Source organism: Metopolophium dirhodum, unplaced genomic scaffold (genome assembly GCF_019925205.1).
Source record: "Metopolophium dirhodum isolate CAU unplaced genomic scaffold, ASM1992520v1 scaffold4, whole genome shotgun sequence".
Classification (NCBI taxonomy): domain Eukaryota; kingdom Metazoa; phylum Arthropoda; class Insecta; order Hemiptera; family Aphididae; genus Metopolophium; species Metopolophium dirhodum.
In genome coordinates this window covers 229,578-250,000 of record NW_026869928.1, presented here as the reverse complement: position 1 = coordinate 250,000, position 20,423 = coordinate 229,578, and the positions used below count along the sequence as shown (strand labels likewise).

The 20,423-nt window shown below is 27.0% G+C and overlaps 2 protein-coding genes across 3 annotated transcripts; both read left to right on the top strand.

The window, feature by feature from the left end:
• The first annotated feature begins 388 nt into the window (after positions 1-388).
• LOC132953436 (cobalamin trafficking protein CblD-like) lies at positions 389-4,053 on the top strand. The gene is made up of 5 exons (XM_061025860.1): positions 389-538; positions 2,257-2,320; positions 2,385-2,494; positions 2,582-2,795; positions 3,186-4,053. The coding sequence occupies exons 3-5, from the start codon at positions 2,435-2,437 to the stop codon at positions 3,278-3,280; spliced, it is 369 nt and encodes a 122-aa protein (XP_060881843.1). The 5' UTR covers positions 389-538; positions 2,257-2,320; positions 2,385-2,434; the 3' UTR covers positions 3,281-4,053.
• Positions 4,054-4,091: 38 nt separating this feature from the next.
• Positions 4,092-20,168, top strand: LOC132953435 (probable ATP-dependent RNA helicase DHX34). Of its 2 annotated transcripts, XM_061025858.1 has the most exons (17): positions 4,092-4,875; positions 4,935-5,053; positions 5,133-5,299; positions 5,384-5,587; positions 5,700-5,987; positions 6,054-6,258; positions 6,319-6,533; positions 6,833-7,027; positions 7,091-7,282; positions 7,356-7,604; positions 7,669-7,785; positions 7,914-8,089; positions 14,449-14,559; positions 14,639-14,760; positions 14,849-15,089; positions 15,148-15,287; positions 19,955-20,168. In XM_061025858.1, the coding sequence occupies exons 1-17, from the start codon at positions 4,214-4,216 to the stop codon at positions 20,080-20,082; spliced, it is 3,531 nt and encodes a 1,176-aa protein (XP_060881841.1). In that variant the 5' UTR covers positions 4,092-4,213; the 3' UTR covers positions 20,083-20,168. The 2 variants fall into 2 exon arrangements, with proteins under 2 accessions (XP_060881841.1, XP_060881842.1); XM_061025859.1 differs by lacking the exon at positions 19,955-20,168 and having other exon boundaries at positions 15,134-15,273.
• Positions 20,169-20,423: the final 255 nt, after the last annotated feature.

Here is a 20,423-nt window from a genome sequence, read left to right as displayed (position 1 = left end):
CTCGTTATGGTAAGTAATATCATTTTTATTATTAGAAATTTGTCAAAAGTAGTAAATTTGTAACTACTAGGTAAATAAGAAAACAAAAAAAAATAGTGTTTCCTACCATTTTAAATTTTAATACATCTGTAGTGTGTACCTAATAATAATAAGTATATTCATTATTTTTATTATATTGTACCTACAAATGTAATGTAAGTACTAATTATACATGGAAAAGTAACTAGACATTTTTTTTCTGTAGATAAATATTATCTATTTAATATTTTAATTTAGGTTATTCCATTATAATTTTAATTATAACGAATGTTTTATTTACATATTTTCATCCTAAAATAGATTTTTGAAATTGCTTTTTAATTTTTATATAAATGGTTAGGTACCTATATATTATTTGAATATGATTAACAAATTATAATAATTATAATGATAGAAAATTGAAGATTCTGAATTCCGAACAAATCCTAATTGGCAACTACTACCAAGACATAAAGATAGCCAGTTCAAATTACCTAACAATGTGGGTATTGCGCCCGAGGTAAGTTGGTTTTTATTAAAATACAATATTTAAAAATTAATATTTTGAAAACACTGTTCAAGTGATTTTACGCTTGGTAACTACCTACTATAAATTTTACAAAAATAAGATAATGTATATGTGTGCGCTGACCTGAATTTCAGGTGGTGACTACAGCTACATTTTTGGGCCCTCTTATTTGTTAATGCCCTCTCCTATAACAACTCAAGTAATGTAAATTATAAATGCTTAGTATATTGTTTTTATATAATACCTAATAATAATAACAGTTTATAAAAAAAAAATGTATAATGACAGACACCTAGCTATGGTACTTGAACTACTATTTTTTTTTTTTAAATTATCCAAAGTCTTTTTATTATATCAATCTATAATCTTTAACTGTACATTTCAAAGGTGTACATACATATTTTTAGTAGGTTTGTATAAAACATGTTGGGTTATCACTCCCACTAGAGAGGCCTCGGTCTTAGTCTAATATTTGAAGTCACTCGAGACACCTTATGTCTTGAGAGCTATTGAGTAGTTGGATTGTTGCTGAATTATTGTAGGTATTAAACCAACCTTGTCTCATGTTTGCGGGCAAACTTAATAGCCTTGTTCTTGATGGAAGTCTTTATCAAATATCAGTGGATAATGTTGTTTCTGTGGTACTGGTACACTGCGACAATAGTATGAAGGGCAATGTTATAGCAGCGTTGAATAGTTTCAATGTTGGACTTACCTAATCCCATAGTTGTGTTCCATGAGGCTTGAATTATTGAATTTGTTTATTACAATACTTACAATAATCAAGTTAGATTTGAGTTATTTAAAAAAAAATTATTGTGTTATACCTATCATTTAACTTGCATATTGGACTCAGGACTTGACACTGTATCAATTTAACTTTCACATAATAGTTGCCATATTGTATAGCAAAAATTGTTTCAATAAATAATCAAATCGGTTAAGAAATTGGAAGAAAACTAAAAATTTTTGTTGACTCCATTATTAATATAAATTTGTTGGTTTTAAATCTTGATAAAATTATTGATTATAATGTTTTTATTTTATTGAGTAGAATAATAGACAGTACTTTATACAATAAATTTAATAGTGAGATTCCCCTGTATATTTTACAATTCATATCATAAATTGGTCTTCAGAAATTTCTAAGCTCTTGAAAGTTTTATAGTAGATATTATAATTTTGTATATATGTTCAACTGTTTTAAATGGACTCAATAAGTATAGTAAGATAAAGATAATGCTACGAAGTATAGACGATACAAGCACTAACATATTAATTCGCGTTCGGGAACTGCTTTTTACGCACCGATAGTTCTATCACAAACACCATGGTGATCAGCAGTGAATTTCCTATGTATTTTAATTAATTTTTAGAATATATTTTTTGTGTGGCTGTGGGTGAACATTCTCACCAACTTGTGTTTTCAGTCAAAATATTTATTTAAATAATTGTGTATACCTATCTATTATTATAAATATAATTTAATAATTTAATTTTTGTTACAAAAATTTAAATTTTTTAACTCCATATACTGTGCATAATATTCCTAAATTTTAAATTTTAAAATTATTTTTTCAATTACTTTAGGGGAACTGGAAAAACTATTTGTGTGCCTTTCTCCCACCGATTTCTATCAATTCCTATTATATAAGAGATATTATGCAATTTTATATGATCTTTTATTAATTTATAACATATGCTTACAGGACTGCATCATAACCACAAGACTAAATTATTATACTCAAGACTGCCCAATTCTCTTAAAATCTGGTATGTAGTGTAGTATTTGAATTTATTTGTTTATTAATTATAATTGTTGTTTATATTTACTTAGAAATCACTGAGCGATTCAATGTACCTCATTTGAAAAATTTCAGTCTATGCATGATCACAATCAATTTAAAGCAAACCTCTAATACAAATATGTCAAATTTAACAAGACAAGTAAATACAAAATAATATTTTTTATGAAATTTCAGATACTTATTTTTTAAATAACTATTCAAAATATATTTTTGTATGAATTTCTAGTATCTGCATGCTGCTTTTGGTATAAGTGATCGTCTTCAAAGTGCTGGTTATTGGGCTGATTTCATACATCCTTATACTGGACTTCCAGCCATTAATCCAGGACTCAATATTGATTTTTCCGCTCTTGAATTACCATACAAACATACTGTTTATCAAGTCAATACACGCAGAAAGTGCAAAGTGATTGTAGAAAAAATGTCTCCTAATACTATTGGTAAGCAACAAAAGTATTTTTTTTATCTCTAAAATATTAATAATGATTTACCTATAGGCACTTATGTTTGTTAACCATTTTTTTATTATTATTATCAAAACTGTTGCAACAAGGGTCATTGTTATAAACACAATAGGTCAACACTTGATAAATTATTGTTTTGGTAAAATGTATGCAGCATAGAGTCGCTTACATTGGACACATACTCGTCCACAGCAGGGAAACGGTTAAACAACTTAAACTATTAAAATTCGGTTGTTTTTATAAAATATTTTTACAATATTATCTTATTTATTAATTTTAATGAGATATTTACTATGAAGCTTAATAGCTTACAATATTTATTAAGCTTGAAATAAAAACTAATTGTATTTTATACCATTATTCTAGGTAACTTATTTACAAATGCCTTGCCTTCAAAAACTGATGTTGTCGAAGATATTTTGGAGGAAGTTAGTGATTTACATCAAAATAGCTATGATTGAATTTTTCTTTTCTAGTTAAAATTATAACATGATGTCATTTATTTTAAAATATATTATAGATTATATTATATATATATTAGTTGTGATACTTGTTTTAACCTAAAAATAAATCTGTTTATATAATATAACTTATTATCATATTGTTATTTTAAAAATCACAATTGCAGACAAATCTTAATTCCTGTTTATGATTAATTAACCAATTTTGTTTATAAATTAGTGTTAAGCTCTAACAAATGTTTATTAGTTATAATAAGGGATAGGGGGTTTATATGAATTGTTTTGTATATATTTTTTTTTGCAGCGTCCCTTTACAAATTTGGTTAGTCATGTTAACTTATTGTCTCATATTGATATAAATAATCTATTTTTTGTTTTACATATTTTAACTATAATCATTATAAACTCATGTTTCATGCTAAATTTAAACAAAATTAGGGTAATAAGCTAAATGCCACATCACATTACCCTTCTAATTTAAATTTATAAAATCAGTTATTTAGTCTGAAGAAAAAAATGTAAAAATGTATTAAAAATGCTATTGATTTGTTTAAAAATAAGACTAGCAAATATTAGTTAGCTTACATAAAAAGTAACTTAATACAATCCGTTTTAAAATTATATGACAATTCTCTTTTCTTTAATTATGGTTGACAATTTATTGGGAACTTCGATATATAATTTATTCTATTTTTATTGCATACTTTAGCATATTAATCTTTAATAAAATAAAACGAATATTTTACCATTTCATATTACTTTGAAATCCTAACCCTAGTTATAATGATTATTATGTCAATTTTGATTTGATCTTTAGAATATGTTGGTTTTATTCATTACATTTTAATTTGTGTGTACTGTGTAAATAATATCAATTGTATAAACTCAAAAAATATAAATAATTATAGTTTTAATAATATCGGCATTTAATTTATGTATAGGTATTGGACTATGAAATATAATGTGGATGAAGGGAGGAGGCATTACTATAAACTTTACTATAGAATAATGATTTTACTATTTTTTATTTCATTACACTACATAATATATTCAATCATTTATATATTTATTATTTTATACTACAGGATTAACTTAAGAAAAATGTATCGTGAAAAACGAAGAAACCCCAATGATGAAAATTACAATTCAAAACACCAAAAAACTTCAAAAAGACCTTTTACTTTTTTGGATTATAAACGTATTTTGGAAAAAGTATTTTTTAATGAAGAATTAGTTGAAGACATAAATGATGTTTGGTTATTTGTAAAAAAGTTTGAATCATTTACTACGAAAAAAACAACCATTGATAATTCTATTGTAGCTAGTTTAAGTTCTAATCCTCTTGAGCTTCCAGAAGTGTTTGACAAAATGCATTTAATTAACTTAAAAATATATTATTCTGATGATGAATTAGCTTCAAGGTTACCTACATATGATCAAGAAGAAGCTTATGAAAAAAGACCTTTAAATAAAGAAGATATATCTAAGTTTCGTCAGTTGGTTCTTATGTACATGGATTTTAAGCAAAAAGAAAAGTTCAACAAATTGAAAAAACTTAGAGAAACACAACAGAATTTACCAGTTTTTCAATTCAAGTGAGCAATTAATAACAATTTTGAAATTATCACTCTAACACATTTTTTTTTGGTTTAAGAGATGAAATTATTGAAGCAGTGAGACATCACAGAGTTGTAATTATTGCTGGAGATACTGGATGTGGAAAATCTACCCAGATTCCACAATACTTATCAAACGCGGGTTTTAAGAGAATAGGTACATTTATTGAAATACGAATTCTAGTAATTTTATTCTAGTATCTACGATTGTTTCTCATGCAAATAATCTATTATAGCTTGTACCCAACCGCGTCGTATTGCGTGTATATCGCTGTCAAAGCGAGTAGCCTATGAATCTTTATCCATTCATAATAATGATGTGGGATATCAAATTCGGTTTGAAAAAACAGTTAATAAAGACACGAAAATTTTGTTCTTAACTGAAGGATTATTATTAAGACAGGTTACTATGTTATACATTATTATTAAATATATTGATATTATTTTGCTCGTTGAAACAATAATTGTCTATAATGTATTTATGTAGGTCTGTGGCGAGGATTTATTGTCACAATATGATGTTATTGTTTTGGATGAAATACATGAACGTCATTTACATGGAGACTTTTTGTTAGGTGTTATGAAATGTTTGCTACATCAAAGATCTGATGTTAAACTTGTTCTTATGTCTGCCACCATCAATGTAGACCTTTTTAGCAAGTACTTTTCTCCATTAGCAAAATTAATACAGGTAAATTGTATATCATAAGGACCTCATGTTTGTTTGTTGACAATGTTTGTTAATATTACTAAACTAACTATAAAAGTTTAATATGTCAGTTAATAAAAATGTGTTTTTGTAGGTACCAGGTCGTTTATATCCTATTAAGTTAGAATATCATCCAATTATTAGCGAAATGAAAGTACTAGGCAAGAAATCAGAACGTTTTGATCCATCTCCTTTTATAAAAATTATGCAAATGATCGACAAAAAATATCCTAAACATGAAAGAGGAGATGTACTTATGTTTTTAAGTGGTATGGCGGAAATTACAGCAGTTGCAGATGCAGCTAGAATTTATTGTGAAAAAAATGACACTTGGATTATACTTCCTTTGCACAGTTCAATGTCATTGGGAGAACAAGATAAGGTACTATTAACAAAATTATTAAATACAGATTGAACATTTTATAGTAATATTGCTTGTTTAATTCAGGTTTTTGATTATGCACCTGAAGGTACAAGAAAATGTATTGTATCCACCAACATAGCAGAAACTTCAATCACTATAGATGGTATTAGATTTGTCATTGATTCTGGAAAGGTAAAAGAAATGAGCTATGATTCAACCAGTAAGGTGCAAAGACTTAAGGAATTCTGGGTGAGCAAGGCAAGTGCTGATCAACGCAAAGGGAGAGCTGGTATTTATTATATTGTTATATTAGCAATTATATTAGTTTCACATTCCACATTTCACTCAGGTCGTACCGGTCCGGGAGTTTGCTATCGATTGTATTCTGAAGATGAATTTGATGCTATGGCAGACTACAGTACACCAGAGCTACAAAAAGTACCCCTAGATGCATTGTTATTGCAAATGGTAGCCATGGGATTGCCTAATGCTCGGCTATTTCCATTTATTGAACCACCACAACCAGAAAATATAGAAAATGCCATAGAATCCTTAAAACAACATGTAAGCTAAGAAAAATTTAATTGTACGTCTACATTTAAATTATATATCTATTTTATCATGTTACGGCTTATACTTTGTTGTATGTTTTTATTAGTCTGTTATTTTGACTATGGTATTAAATAGCAATTTTCAAAGGTGTATGATTGAATGTTGTGCCGTTACTGTATATGTTAAAAATGTAGAGTGAATACAACTTTACAAGTTATTAAAAGCCATGTCACCAAAACCAAATACAATATCCAATTAAATATTAACTATTTACTTAGTAACTTATTACTAAATAAAAATTTTTATTTTAGGGGGCATTAACAAAAGAAGAAAGGTTGACCCCAATCGGAAACATGTTATCGCGACTTCCAGTTGACATACCGCTCGGGAAAATGTTAATTATGGGATCTCTGTTTGATCAATTAGAACCTGTATTGTCATTAGCATGTGTTCTATCAGTTCAAACACCATTCACTAATAAGGCATACAAAGATCCTGAATGCGAAGTATAATCAGTTGAATAATAAAATTAAATATTAATACAAACTATAATGGATCTGTTTGTTTAGAGAGCTAGAATGGATTTAGAATCTGATCATGGTGATCCAATAATTCTACTTAATGCTTTTAAGCAATGGCTAGAGTTGAAGAGTGATGGTCAAAATACCAATACACGTCAATGGTGTAAGAGGCGAGGTTTTGAAGAACAACGTTTTTATGAGATGACCAAATTGCGGCGACAATTTAAAGATTTGTTGGATGTAAATATTTTACTGTACTTAATTTGTTTGACAGTAAAATACTAAAATCATATTTAAATTATTTTTTTTCTAGGAATGTGGTTTAGTAAAAAATGAAGAAAAAAATATGGATGATATGACTAGTGCAGAAAGAGCCCTTAGACATGGTGAGTTAAAACTATTACGTGGTATGAAAAAAACACACAAAGAGGAAGATTCAAGAAAAAGAAAAGTATTAAAAAAGGATATGTGGGAAATTGAGGACAATTTAGATGCTGAAGATGATTCAGTTGATATAAGAGATATAGATTTTAGAATGCGGCATAATCAGCGACAAGTTAAAGTAAAAATTTACATTTTAAATTATAAAACCAAAACATTGAATAACAATAATTTTTTTTTTTTAGCAACTATTAAAAGGATCAACTGCAATTAGCTATAAAGACTTAATGATGTTAAAAATAATTTTAAGTAGTGGACTGTATCCTCATATAGCAATTACTGATGAGTTCAATTCTTGCAAGGTTAAAAAAATTTAACATTAATTTTCAAAAATGCTGTTTTATTCTAAATAATTGTATCCAAATATTTAGAATCATACTTTTGTTTTTTTAAGGCCATACTTATTTATTATTCTATTGTTTATTTATAGACTACTAAAGAACATTTATTTCATACTGAAGGTAAACCATTTGTATCTCTCCATCCTATGAGTTATTTTGGTAATCATTCAGATGTACTTCAACTCACTGAGTCTGAAATAATCTATGTTCCTGAGTCAAAAGGAAAAAATACTGTAAGCTCTAAGCATCAAATATTAATATATATGTAAGTATAATAATTTATTGATTTGCATTTTACAATATTTAACCAGGCCTATCATAGAACTGATACTTAAACTAAAAAAATTTATCTTGCAAGTATAATGATGTTTTTAATAAAGTTGGTTATTTAATAGAATACAAGTCTTATTATTTGATTTTATTAATTTAATAATAATTTTTATAGTGATTAAAATAAGTAATAACTAATAACTAGGGCCCGGATTTCAATGCAAAGTGCATATTTTTTTGGTTGATCTTAGACAATGCTTTCCAAGTACGTTATTCATTTCATGAAACGAATACTTCAAAGCTAACAATTTTATTATGAATTTCTTTGCTTACTTCCACTTTTTTTTATTTTTAGATCATTTTTAAGGTGAAATTCATTTTTTAAGGGCATTTATTTTAGAGCATATTTGTATGGTATTAAGGGCATTTAAATCTCAACCCTACTAATAACCAATAACATTAATTTTAACACAATATACATAATTTTGATTATTTGTTATACAATTTTATTGTAATAATATTTTAGGCAATATATTATATTTTTAAATAATTTGATCTCTCAGCATGACAAAAACAAATACATTTTGTGTTTGTGATGTATTATTTAAACATTCAATTATGAGATTTTTTTATTATTTTAGGTATCGATATATACTGAATATCACACTTTGTATAGCGTATACCAGTTTTTCCCAATCTTTTTGTTTTGTCAACCCACTAATTTACTTTTTATTAGGTAAACAACCTCCACACTAAAAAAAAACCAAGAATGCCATAATTCCTATATGTCTAATATTATTAATAATAATTTTTATTATAGATAATTTTATCATTTAATTTTAATATATTGTAATACTGAATAATGAATAGGTACCTAATTCTGTTAAATATAAATATTATTTTTTAATTAAAATATGATAATAATTAAAAACATTTTCCACAATCGTAATTAAATAATATAAGTTAATGAAAATAAAATTATATCCATTGTAAGATTTATGTCCTACAATACTAGTTATACTTTAAGGTGGAGAAAGGGCTTTTGGGAGATGAAATCAGATAAAATTAACAAAAAATTTAATTTTTAATTTTTAATTGAACGTTAATCTGAAAAATGATGTGCTGAACAAATAACAATGATACTGATATTTCAGTTTAAAATGTTAAGCCATGTTTACTCATATGAATATGACCCAAGGGTGCCCATTAGTGGGAGGAGTGCAAGGGGAGACATGTCCCCCTAGACAACAAAGTACGCAAAAAAAAATTAAGTGTACTTTGAATTTATATATTCATTTCATATTTGATACCAAACTTGATATGGACTTTTGTTTAATACTTGATATCACCTTCAAGAAGACCCCACTCTCATTGACAGTATTATTATTACTTTTTTCAAAAATATTTATCAAGTTTCAACTAGTAAGCAAGGAGTAAGGATATTAACTCATGTACTTACCGGATAAGTTATAGCCAATAACTAATAATATATACATAGGTAGATTGAATATATTTTTGCAAAAACATTACAATTCTTGCATACAAATTTTCCTATAATGATTTTTTGGTTAAAGTATGAACTACTTGTATGAAAGGTCTTGTATTACATTTTCAAGTCTTATTGACATTTTTAGAAAAGAAAACTAAAATAAAAAGAGTCCAACCAAAGGTTTGGTAAGGTAACAAAACAATTTTAACAAATTTTCATTTACTGGTTTTTGTTTTTCCTGATTATTTTAAAAATTACTAAGACCTCCCAAAATTAGATACCAACTGGATCCAATTTGTGTTACTCCACCAGTATTTAAAAATCCCGCGTACGCCACTGACTTTCACGAAATACCAACAACGGATCTCTTATAATTGTTTTAACCTTTTTTTCCACTCATTCTGTTTTGGAAAAGAAACATCAACAATTATTTTTTTTATGCCCCTTGGTTAAAAAAAGTTTGGCCACCATAACTATATCTACTATTTTACTATGATACAAAAAAATGTATTGAAATTGGACTCCTTGAATTTTGAGCCCGAGGGTGCAAAATTTCTAAATACGGTCCTTTGTACTTCATATTATTATTATAGATACTCATAGAGGTATCAAATAAAATTATTTTTCTAGGTTTATTCAATTATTTATTTTTTTTATATAATCGAGGTACCTAATTTCCTTATTATTTTAAAAACATCGCGACCCATTGGTTGGGAAACACTTGGGTATACGCCGTAGATCGCACATTAGACCAGTCCCATATAATGTATATGTATTATTGTAAATAGTTTTAATTTTATAATATATTTAAGTTGTTTACATTTATATCATGGAAAATGCGGCTCATGGCAATTTTACTCTCTCGTTTTAGCCTCCTAATAGGTTGGACATTCGTTTAATGTTGGTATTCCTCTAATGCAATTTCATTATTTATAATAATTATTATTATAAATAATATTATCACTGTATCTTCATGATTATATAAATAAAAAGTACCGTTTTAAGTAGTTTAGATTTGTATAGAAGATAAAATAATTAAAAAAGAAACTCTAGATATTAAAAAAAAATTTATTGATGAAACAAAATAGCATGTTAATTAATCATAAGTCAAACCTATTGCATTACCCTACACTAAATAGGTATATATTTAATTTCATTAGGCTTTTTAAAATGTAATTTATTTATACTTTAACATTGGCGCCATTGTTATGAATTTATGATCTTTGTGCTTAATACACGCGTAGGTATAATATTTGACATAATAATAACTGAAATAAAAGTAGGTACTTTATTATATTATCATAATACAAAAGCACGCAATTTACTGATAACTTTTGTAGTTCTGGGCGTGGTATTATTTTATTAATTTTTTTCGTGGAATTTTAGTGCAATAAAACATTATATTCGGTAATTATACATTACAGACATTATTTTTGAAAACAATTTTTTATCATAAGCAATCTACCAGTGCTTTGGAAAAAAACTACATTATAAATTTGTATTTTGTTATCATTAAGTTTCTAACACGTCCGTCACAAGTGTGTTTCCCGTTATCAGAGTCCGAGTAAAATTTTACGAACTATCTTACAATGTTTATTACAATATTACTAAAATCTTGAATTTTCATCGAACATTTGTTTTAATATTTCATAATTTTCTAAATGCGTCATGTACGTATATTCTATGAAACGAATTTCACAAAATTGTTTATTTTTAGGTTTTAATTTTCATTAGACATAATTATTTTGTAAGCACTGCGCATTTCATACCCATCGATCAACTGTACGATTAACAAAAGTGAACTCGTCATATTTTATTCGGAAAACAAAGAATGTTTTGGTATTTTTATTCGGATGTAAACGTTTTTGTTTATTCGTTTATTTAATTTACTTAATGTGAGATAAACGCAGATAAACATTCTATATTGTGTGGCAAGGGTGGGAAGTGAGCCATTTCAGTCGCGGGCAATTTCGGCCAAGACTGAAATTGCCTTCCCGCGCGAGCGACGAGCCACACATACTATTTTTTGTCACGCCTCTGCATTCATTGATAACGGCAGAGGTAATGCAAGGTATGCAACAACTATAGACTATATAGTTACACGACAACAACATATTTCATGAAAGAAACGATTTGCTTTTATTTATTTTAAGCGTCACGCATGGAGGTTATAATATGATTATGAGACGTAACCAAAAGTTTATAATTTGTAAGGAACCGACGACCGTGGTATACGATTTCATTGACTGTGCAGGGTATAAAATGTGCTCGCAGCACTTTTGGGGATTTCCACTTTATCGCCCGGCACTTTTGGGGATTTCCACTTTACCGCCCGGCACTATTAGGGAATCCCACTTTACCGACCGCTGGACGGAAAAAGGACGCTTTCCAACGCTTCAACCGCCATCGAAAACCAAACTTTCGGTGCAGGCGTGACAAAAAAATATTTATAAATTCTTAGCGGAGTGGATGAATGTATTGGTTTTACAATCATGTGTGTTTTTTTGTGTCTTATCACTTTTTGAAGCAATACAAATTCATCGATTTTCAACTTCCGCATGTTTCTGGTAGTAAAGTGAATCTAGTTGGTACTTTGGAGGGGTCAAAAGTAAAAACAAGACATTTTCGACCGGATATTTTATTAGAATTTTCTATACACCATAAAATTTTCAAAATATTTTTATTCTTTTTAAGCTATTTATATTTTTTAAACATTAGACAATTTTATTTTTAGATATTCATTTTTATTTTTAATTTCTGGTCAAAAACTTGAATATTTTTAATAAATTTTAATACAAGGTTAATCATAAATTGTTGTGAGTAAAAAAAAAGGTGAACAAGTGGGTAATGTACAGTAACTAGTTGTCGAGTATGTCGTTATAATAGATGTGTTCTATGTGTTTAGTCAAAAGTATTCTAAAATTTAAACCCTGTCGGTGGGTCTAAAAAACATATTAAAGTTATTGATAGAGATGTATCAATCGTAAAAATTACAGATACCTATTATTCCCAAACTTGATTTTCCGAAGAAAACATATGATCCCAAAAATAAATGTAATTAAATGTATAAAATAAATAAATGTATATTATATATATTATGTTTAAATATTGATATAAACGAACAGTGAGCATTACAATTTGTTTTTATGTATTTGAACTAATTGTTTTACTAAAACTAAGAGTGGTTTATTTGGTTTAATGACTATTACTATTATTACTAAGTTTGTTTTTGACATGTTTATAACCAATATAATAACCAAAAAATCTAAAAATATATTAACACAGTTTTTTATAGACATTTAAAGTTTAATTATACATAGGTATTTAAACAAAGAACGACGATGTTAGTTATTTCGTTATAATTCAAAAACATTATTCACGGTGATTTAAAACGTTTACGTATCTTATAATATATATTTACTATGCGCAGTGACATTTTCAAAGTATTTAGATTATTTAGTTTTAAGTTATTATATATAGGTACCTATTTATACCATGAACCTATTCACACTGTTCAATGGCAAGGTGGTATTGACTTGAAACTTAATAACAATAATATAATTTGATAGAAGTAGGTTAGGTTAGGTTAAGTTAACTATTATAATACATTCAATTTTAATTTATATAATAATTCTAACCATTTTAGTAAAAATTAAATCACCCTACCGTAATACTAATAGGTCATAAATCATTGAATTCAAATTTAAAACATATATTACCGTGAGTGTCAGTAACCCACTTGATATCTACTGTACAGAGAGACTTTTTGTCTACAGAATATGTATCTACATGTGTTTTTTTCGGCCTGTAAAAATTGTATCTATGGTAGAAAAAATGCTTTGAATTTTAATTTCAATATTATCTTTTCCGGTAGAAAAGTGACCCAGTAGTAATTTTCGTAAGCGTCTGGAAAAGCAAAACACAATATAATAACTGTAGATGCATTCAATTGAGTTTATATTAACATTTTCTATACACCTTATACAATATTTTGATTCTTTTTGAGCTTAGGCATAAGAAAATTTCAATTTTATTAGTTTGTCTTAAATTATTATCGATAAAAAAATGTTTTATTGGTCAAAACTATCGCGTACCTATTCATATCGTTGTAAGGTAGGTATTGACTTTACACTTAATAACAGGTATTAATGTTATTTAATAATATATTCGATTTTTTTTTTGGAAAATTATTTCTGTTTTGAATCGTTTTTATTGTATTCAACGATTGAGTTCAAATTCAACACATCCGTATTAATCAATAGTGACCTCATAATTAATGACGAGGTACATTCCACACAATATAGGTATACTATACAGCATGGCTAATTCCCCGATTTTTTCAAACTGATCTACTAAACATTATTTGTTAAAAGTGAAAAGTTATAGTTTAAGTATACAGGGTGTAACATAAAGATATGACAAATGAAATAACTTTTATTCTAATCAATATTTTTTCATTTTTTTTTCATATAATTTAATATAATATTAAAGTCCATATTATACGTGTAGTACAAACGGCTATAAATTATATGAAAAAAAAATGAAAAAATATTGATTAGAATACAAGATTTTTCATTTGTCATACCTTTATGTTACGCCTTGTATATCTATAGTTTATAATATTAGTGAATAATTAATAATATAATTCATATTTTGTGAAAATATAATATATATTTCTAAATAAAAATTGAAAACTTATTTTGATTAGGGTAGAGGTTAGGTTAGGTTAGGTTAGGTTAGGTTATTGACTACATTTATATAAGTTAACATTGTAAACTTTTAAATAAATCAGTTAATAGTATATTTTGTTTAATATCTTAAAAAAATATATATATAATTAATTAAAAACTTTCGATGATTTTCAGGTCACTTTTGGAAACTACCAAAGCGTATATTATGAACTCATTACGGATGCCAGGAGCACAGACTCTTCTTTTGTTTAGCAGAAACATTTGCACCAATCGGAATTTTTCCCAGTAAGTGTTAATTAACTATTTTCTAGGTAATCCATTAATTGTATTTATTTTCTAATAATTGTTTAACTGTAATTTATAGAATCATTTGCGACTCTTGGTTGCAATTGGAGTTTCCCCTACCGGAAGCTGCTGAAAATTTAATACTCAAAGCTACAAAACTCCGTAATACTTGGGATAATCTTTTAAAACTTAAGCTCGAAGGTATTTGATAACGATCTTTACATTTTTATAATACAAACTGCAGCTACCCAAGTCCGAACCGGCTTAATATTTGAACATGTGTTTTTAGAAAGGAGTAATAGGAGAGCAGAACGTCAGCTGTCCATAGACATGGTACAGTTTATGAACGCTGAAATTGGTTACACAATTAAGAGGCTTCTAGCCGCTGACCAGAAAGTCATGTATGTTGGACCGTCTGGCGAAGAAATAACATTCGCGGGTCCTAATCCTTTCTGCGGTGAAGACTGGCAGGTGTATGAAGATGACAAATATGGTGGAATAAGACTAGCGCCGTACTTGACATATGATTGGTGAGTTGATACATTTATTTAGGCTGGCATTATCTTACGGTCAGTGATGAACTTTCAGTTTAACGGGTCAAAGCCTAGTGGTGTACGATCCGTGGATTTGTCCCTTTTGCAACAGCACAATAGAAGTGACGAGTGCTCTTGAAAAACTGCAACATCGGCAAGTGTGTGACTCTCAAACTACTTCCGGCACCGCTGAAGGTATGTACATTGTACCTGTTATATAATATAATATATATATATATATATCGGTTGGTACCTATATATTATAATTGAAGTTTTTTTTTCTGAAATACAATTTACTCGCAAGTACCCATATATAGTATAGTATATTATGACGTATAGTACCTAATTATTATAACTTGAATTTTTCAATAGTAAATAATCACGAGTAATAGTAACGTTAAATTAAAAATATTTTAGACTAATGAAACTATTCATAGTTGTTACATTACCGTAAGATAAAAGTCATATTGACACAGAGAAGGTGCGGAACAGCACCTTAATCACAATTTACTATTTAGTACTCATGTGTCAGCCGTCAGATTTAAAAAAGATAATATTTAATTGCACTCAATATTATGATCATTCAATAAAACTTGTAAATAATAATTTTAGCTGAAAATTGTATGTATGTCGACTGTCGATAGATTTAGTGTAACATGACTAAACTAATTCAGAAATAAACGTAAAATGGGGGGGAAAGCCCGCGATTATTGTCAACAAACATGTATCTATACATTATGTTGTATTGTGTTGATAATATTATTTCCAACGATGTTGATATGAGATATGTTAACGAAATGTATAAATTTTATCTTGTTTGAACTTGAGAATGTTAATACTTTCTTCCTCCTAAGTGTATGTGAATTATGCCATTAAATAATTTATAATCCATTAAAAGTGAACCTGTGGCTATGGCGTAATTGAATATGAAAACTATGTATATTGTAAAGACAAAAAATTTGAATGAAGTGAAGTTTTGTGTAGGTTACCGCTGGTAGTTTTCGGGAGTGGAATTCGAACATTAGGTACTTGTTTTGATCTCGAAGCAATTTTACCTTACCTCATTTACCATTATGGCACATACATTTTAATATTTAATATTGTATTATTAGCAAACAAAAACAATAATCGGAGAAATATTATTTTTATTTGTGATGAAGATATTATAGTAGGTATATTACGTATTTTGATTTTTGAATTATGAAAACGTTTCTTAAAATAATGTCTGCGTTGGTATATTGACTTTTCACTCTTAAAAATAAATAAAATACGAAAATAATGACTTTATGACCTTGGTATGAATTATTATTTAATCTAATGACGTATAATAATACAATAATATGAATCACGCTAAACACTTTAAACTAATAGCATATAGTTATAAAGGTAAAATCGCAAGTAAATAAAAATGAATACAACTTTTCTCAAAAGTTGCTTTTTAAAGATTACCTTTGACATTTATACTTGTCACTATTCAGAACCCGTATAAATTAATTAAGACTAAACAATTTAATAAAAAATAAATACCTATTGTTTTACCAAGATATTATAGTCTTATTATGTTTGAGTTATAGGTCCAAACATAAAATATTTTTTAGCTGCCTACAAAGATTCATTAACTCATAAAATATTAATTTCTTGACACTCAAGGACAAATGAATTGGAACTAGGTATTATGTAAATTCATTTTGAACAGTAATTGTTGTGATACCTACCTACCTATTTAATTATTGATACTTTTTTACGTTGGATGATGGTAATATAATGTAATATATTATATAATATATAATAAAATATAATACATATTATTTTCAAACTTAAATAAAATTATTTAATTTTCTGGTTATAAAATTAAAATTTTTTTTCTTTTTATTATTTAGAATAGTTACATTTTATATTTTAGTACAAAATATTTAGCTTGTATATAACCATATTTATGGTGACAATTTTAATCTAACCTCTTATGCAGCACTCTTAATAAATTTTACAGTATTAGACAAAATGTAGTATTCAGAACTTTAAGTAGCTAAATGTCTTAACGAATACCTACCTATGTTAATGTCTTTTAAAAACAAGTAAGTAGGTGCCTATGTCATATATGGCTATATAGTATATATATTTATTTAATACATTATTTTCATAAATCTAATATTGAATAGTTACTACGTTAAATTACGTATTACTATTATGTAGGTCAAATTAATTTGAACATCAAAATAGACTTGGACATTTTATTTAAATTGCTAAAAAATACACGAATTATAGCGCAAATTATATAATACCTACCCTACAAGTTATAATAATGTATACTCGGAAACTGAAATAATATGTAATGTAATACTTATGTTTAAAAATAAATATTTAAACATAGTATATGCAGCTATGGAAGAGCATTTTATATTATAATTCTAGGAGTGCGATTAAAATAAGGCTTCGTAATTTATTTTTATAAAAAAATACAGATCATAAGACAAGTGACCGTTCTTGTTTAAAATTCTGGTAAAAAATAACTCTTGTATTTATTTTAGAATATTATAAATAATAGTGAGTATATCAGCTATTCTATTACATCTAGAAAACGTTATCATTAATTATAAAAACCCGTACTTTTTTTATTTTATTTTTTTGAAATATATCTACAATCTTATACGATGAAAGTACGGTCGCTCAAATACGATTTTACCAATAGGAAGTAAAGGAAAAAAAACGCATACTTAATGATTATATTTAGGTAAATGTTACTATATCATTTTTTTTCATGCTTTCAAGATTTTGATCTATTTGTTTATATAACCAATTATGTCGAAGAAAATAGAGCTTTTCACGTACCTATAAGAACACATTATCCACAATGAATGCATGAATTATTTATAGTAATATTTTTTTTTATATTAGTAGTTATTTTGTTCAGTTTTTAATTAAAAACTGTTCAAATAACAATCGTTTTTAATTTTAATTTAATAACACTTATCTCAACGCTAATAATTTTCACTTCTGCTTGTCTGTTTCTGATTCTCTCATTGTCTCTCTCTCTCGACTGTTATTAATATCATAGTACCTTTATATTTTAAATACTCCGGTTCCAATCTTTCAAAAAATATTCTTCTACACTGAATGGGTTTTTATTTCATATATATTTTAATCACATGTTTTAAATGTATGTACATTTTTAAACAAAATAACTCTCGCCATATATTAACGCTGATATTTCATTTATTATTAATTTATTAGTTGCACAGTTGATGTTCCCGATCTACTCGCATCAATCTCGCTCCGTTGTCCCAACCTACCCTGCAATAAGAAATCACTCACTTTTTTACATTCCGTCGCCCTTTACCTTGTATGGTAACAATCATCCTACGAGTATACACAAAATTCTCAGCCGGTTCAAAAATTTAGTCAAAATTTTTTGTCACTATCTTAACCTTTTTTTTATATCTTACATTTTATAACTGTTAACCATAAAACCTATAATTATATTTCTCAAATGCTTTATAGCGTAAAAATAAAATAAATAAAAATATAATATTCGTATATAATGAAGCACCTAAAGCATTTTTATTTTGAGTTTAATAAAAGAAATTAATCAGTTTTATACTTTAAAAGTAGGTACCTAAATATTGAGTGCTTGGGAAAATTCGATTCAAAATATAATTTTGTGAATAATACATTTTTTTTACACTTTTTACTCTTTTACTCAAATTGAAATTTGTTTAGAGGGATTTCTCAAAAATGTAACTACATTAAAAGTGATAGAACTTTAAAAAAATATTTGTCAAACGTCTCTTTTTAGTATCCTTAACGTCTAACGATGATGTATTATAAGTTCCCATAAACTCTACAAACTATAAGAACATCAATATATAATATTAAGTTTGAAAGGTGAATTGGAAAGTCTATAGAAAACGTCATTTTTGAAGAGTTGCCCTGAAAGTGGTACGTGCGGATTTTTTTTTTTGTGAGCTTAGTAGAAATTATGGGATTCTCTTTGAGAAAGTGTTTCGAGTTTTCAGAGTTTGCGTGTAGAAAATAATTAACTATTGTATTCATTTTTGTAGTATAAACTACAATAAATATAAATCAGACTAAAAAAACATTTTAAATCATAACACAAAAAACTAACTTATATTGTACAGCAGAGCAGTTACTTACTTTTTGTTTACTGAAATTTAATAAAAAAAATTTGTATACATTTTTATATTTATATTCAAATGTGTAATAACGATTTATTCTCTAACAATTTTTGTTCTTCAAAAAATATAAATCTATGCTTGAAACATTCCATTATTCCATAAATTACTAGATTCTATATACATTAGTACATTACAAAATGAATATTTCAAAATATTTAGACTAATTTCAATCTATTTATAGGCTTTTGAAATTTTCTAATTTTTAGTTTATCCTAAAATTGTCTCATTAAATTTTTGTGCATAAAACATGATTTAGTTATTTTATTGTAATTTAAAAAATATTATTTGTTGCGACTTGAGCATTTTTAGCATTACGTACCTACAGTACATTATTTACTTTATACAATACACTTATTTATACTATTTATATATTTATACATGATAATATTAATATCACGAACTTATTCACACCGTCCAGTGTTACTTTAGTATTGACTTAAAAGTTAATAACTGCATATATAATAATGTTGAATAAGTTCATTATTAAATTAAAAATGGAGGTGAGCATTCTCAGTGAATAACCCAGTATATAATGTTTATTGTCAATCAAGTTTAAGCCGTATAGTGTAGAATCTCTTGGGGTCAGACCTATTACTATAATTATAATATAATTTATACTGGTCCGATTTCGCAATAGTTTTTTTGTTAATTTTATTATTTCTATTCTAGGTGAAGAATGTGAAGATGTTATGGCGAAATTAAAACCGAACGCCAAACGTTACGACTGTCCTGACTGTCCAGGTGTATTGTATTTGACTCCTACTGAAATGCTGAAACATAAAAAATCACACTTGTAATTTGTATCATTATTATTACTGTACATTTTATACGATCACGTCAATACAAATATTTGTTCTCCTAATAAAATTGTCCATTAACCATACGCTTTTATCCCTAATACGATAACCAGTGGCAACATCTCCATCGTGTACGTGTAATGCACCTGGATAGACGATATAGTGTATTGTATAGTACGTGGAATTTCACCACATAGTTGGTAGAATACACATTGCAGATACCCAAAAAAAGGTATATTATAAGATGAGAGCATTATGCGATCTGATTGCTTCTAAAATTGATTGCCGCATGAGGTCAGTGACATCCGATCGTTTATACCTACCAACAATAATCATAGTTG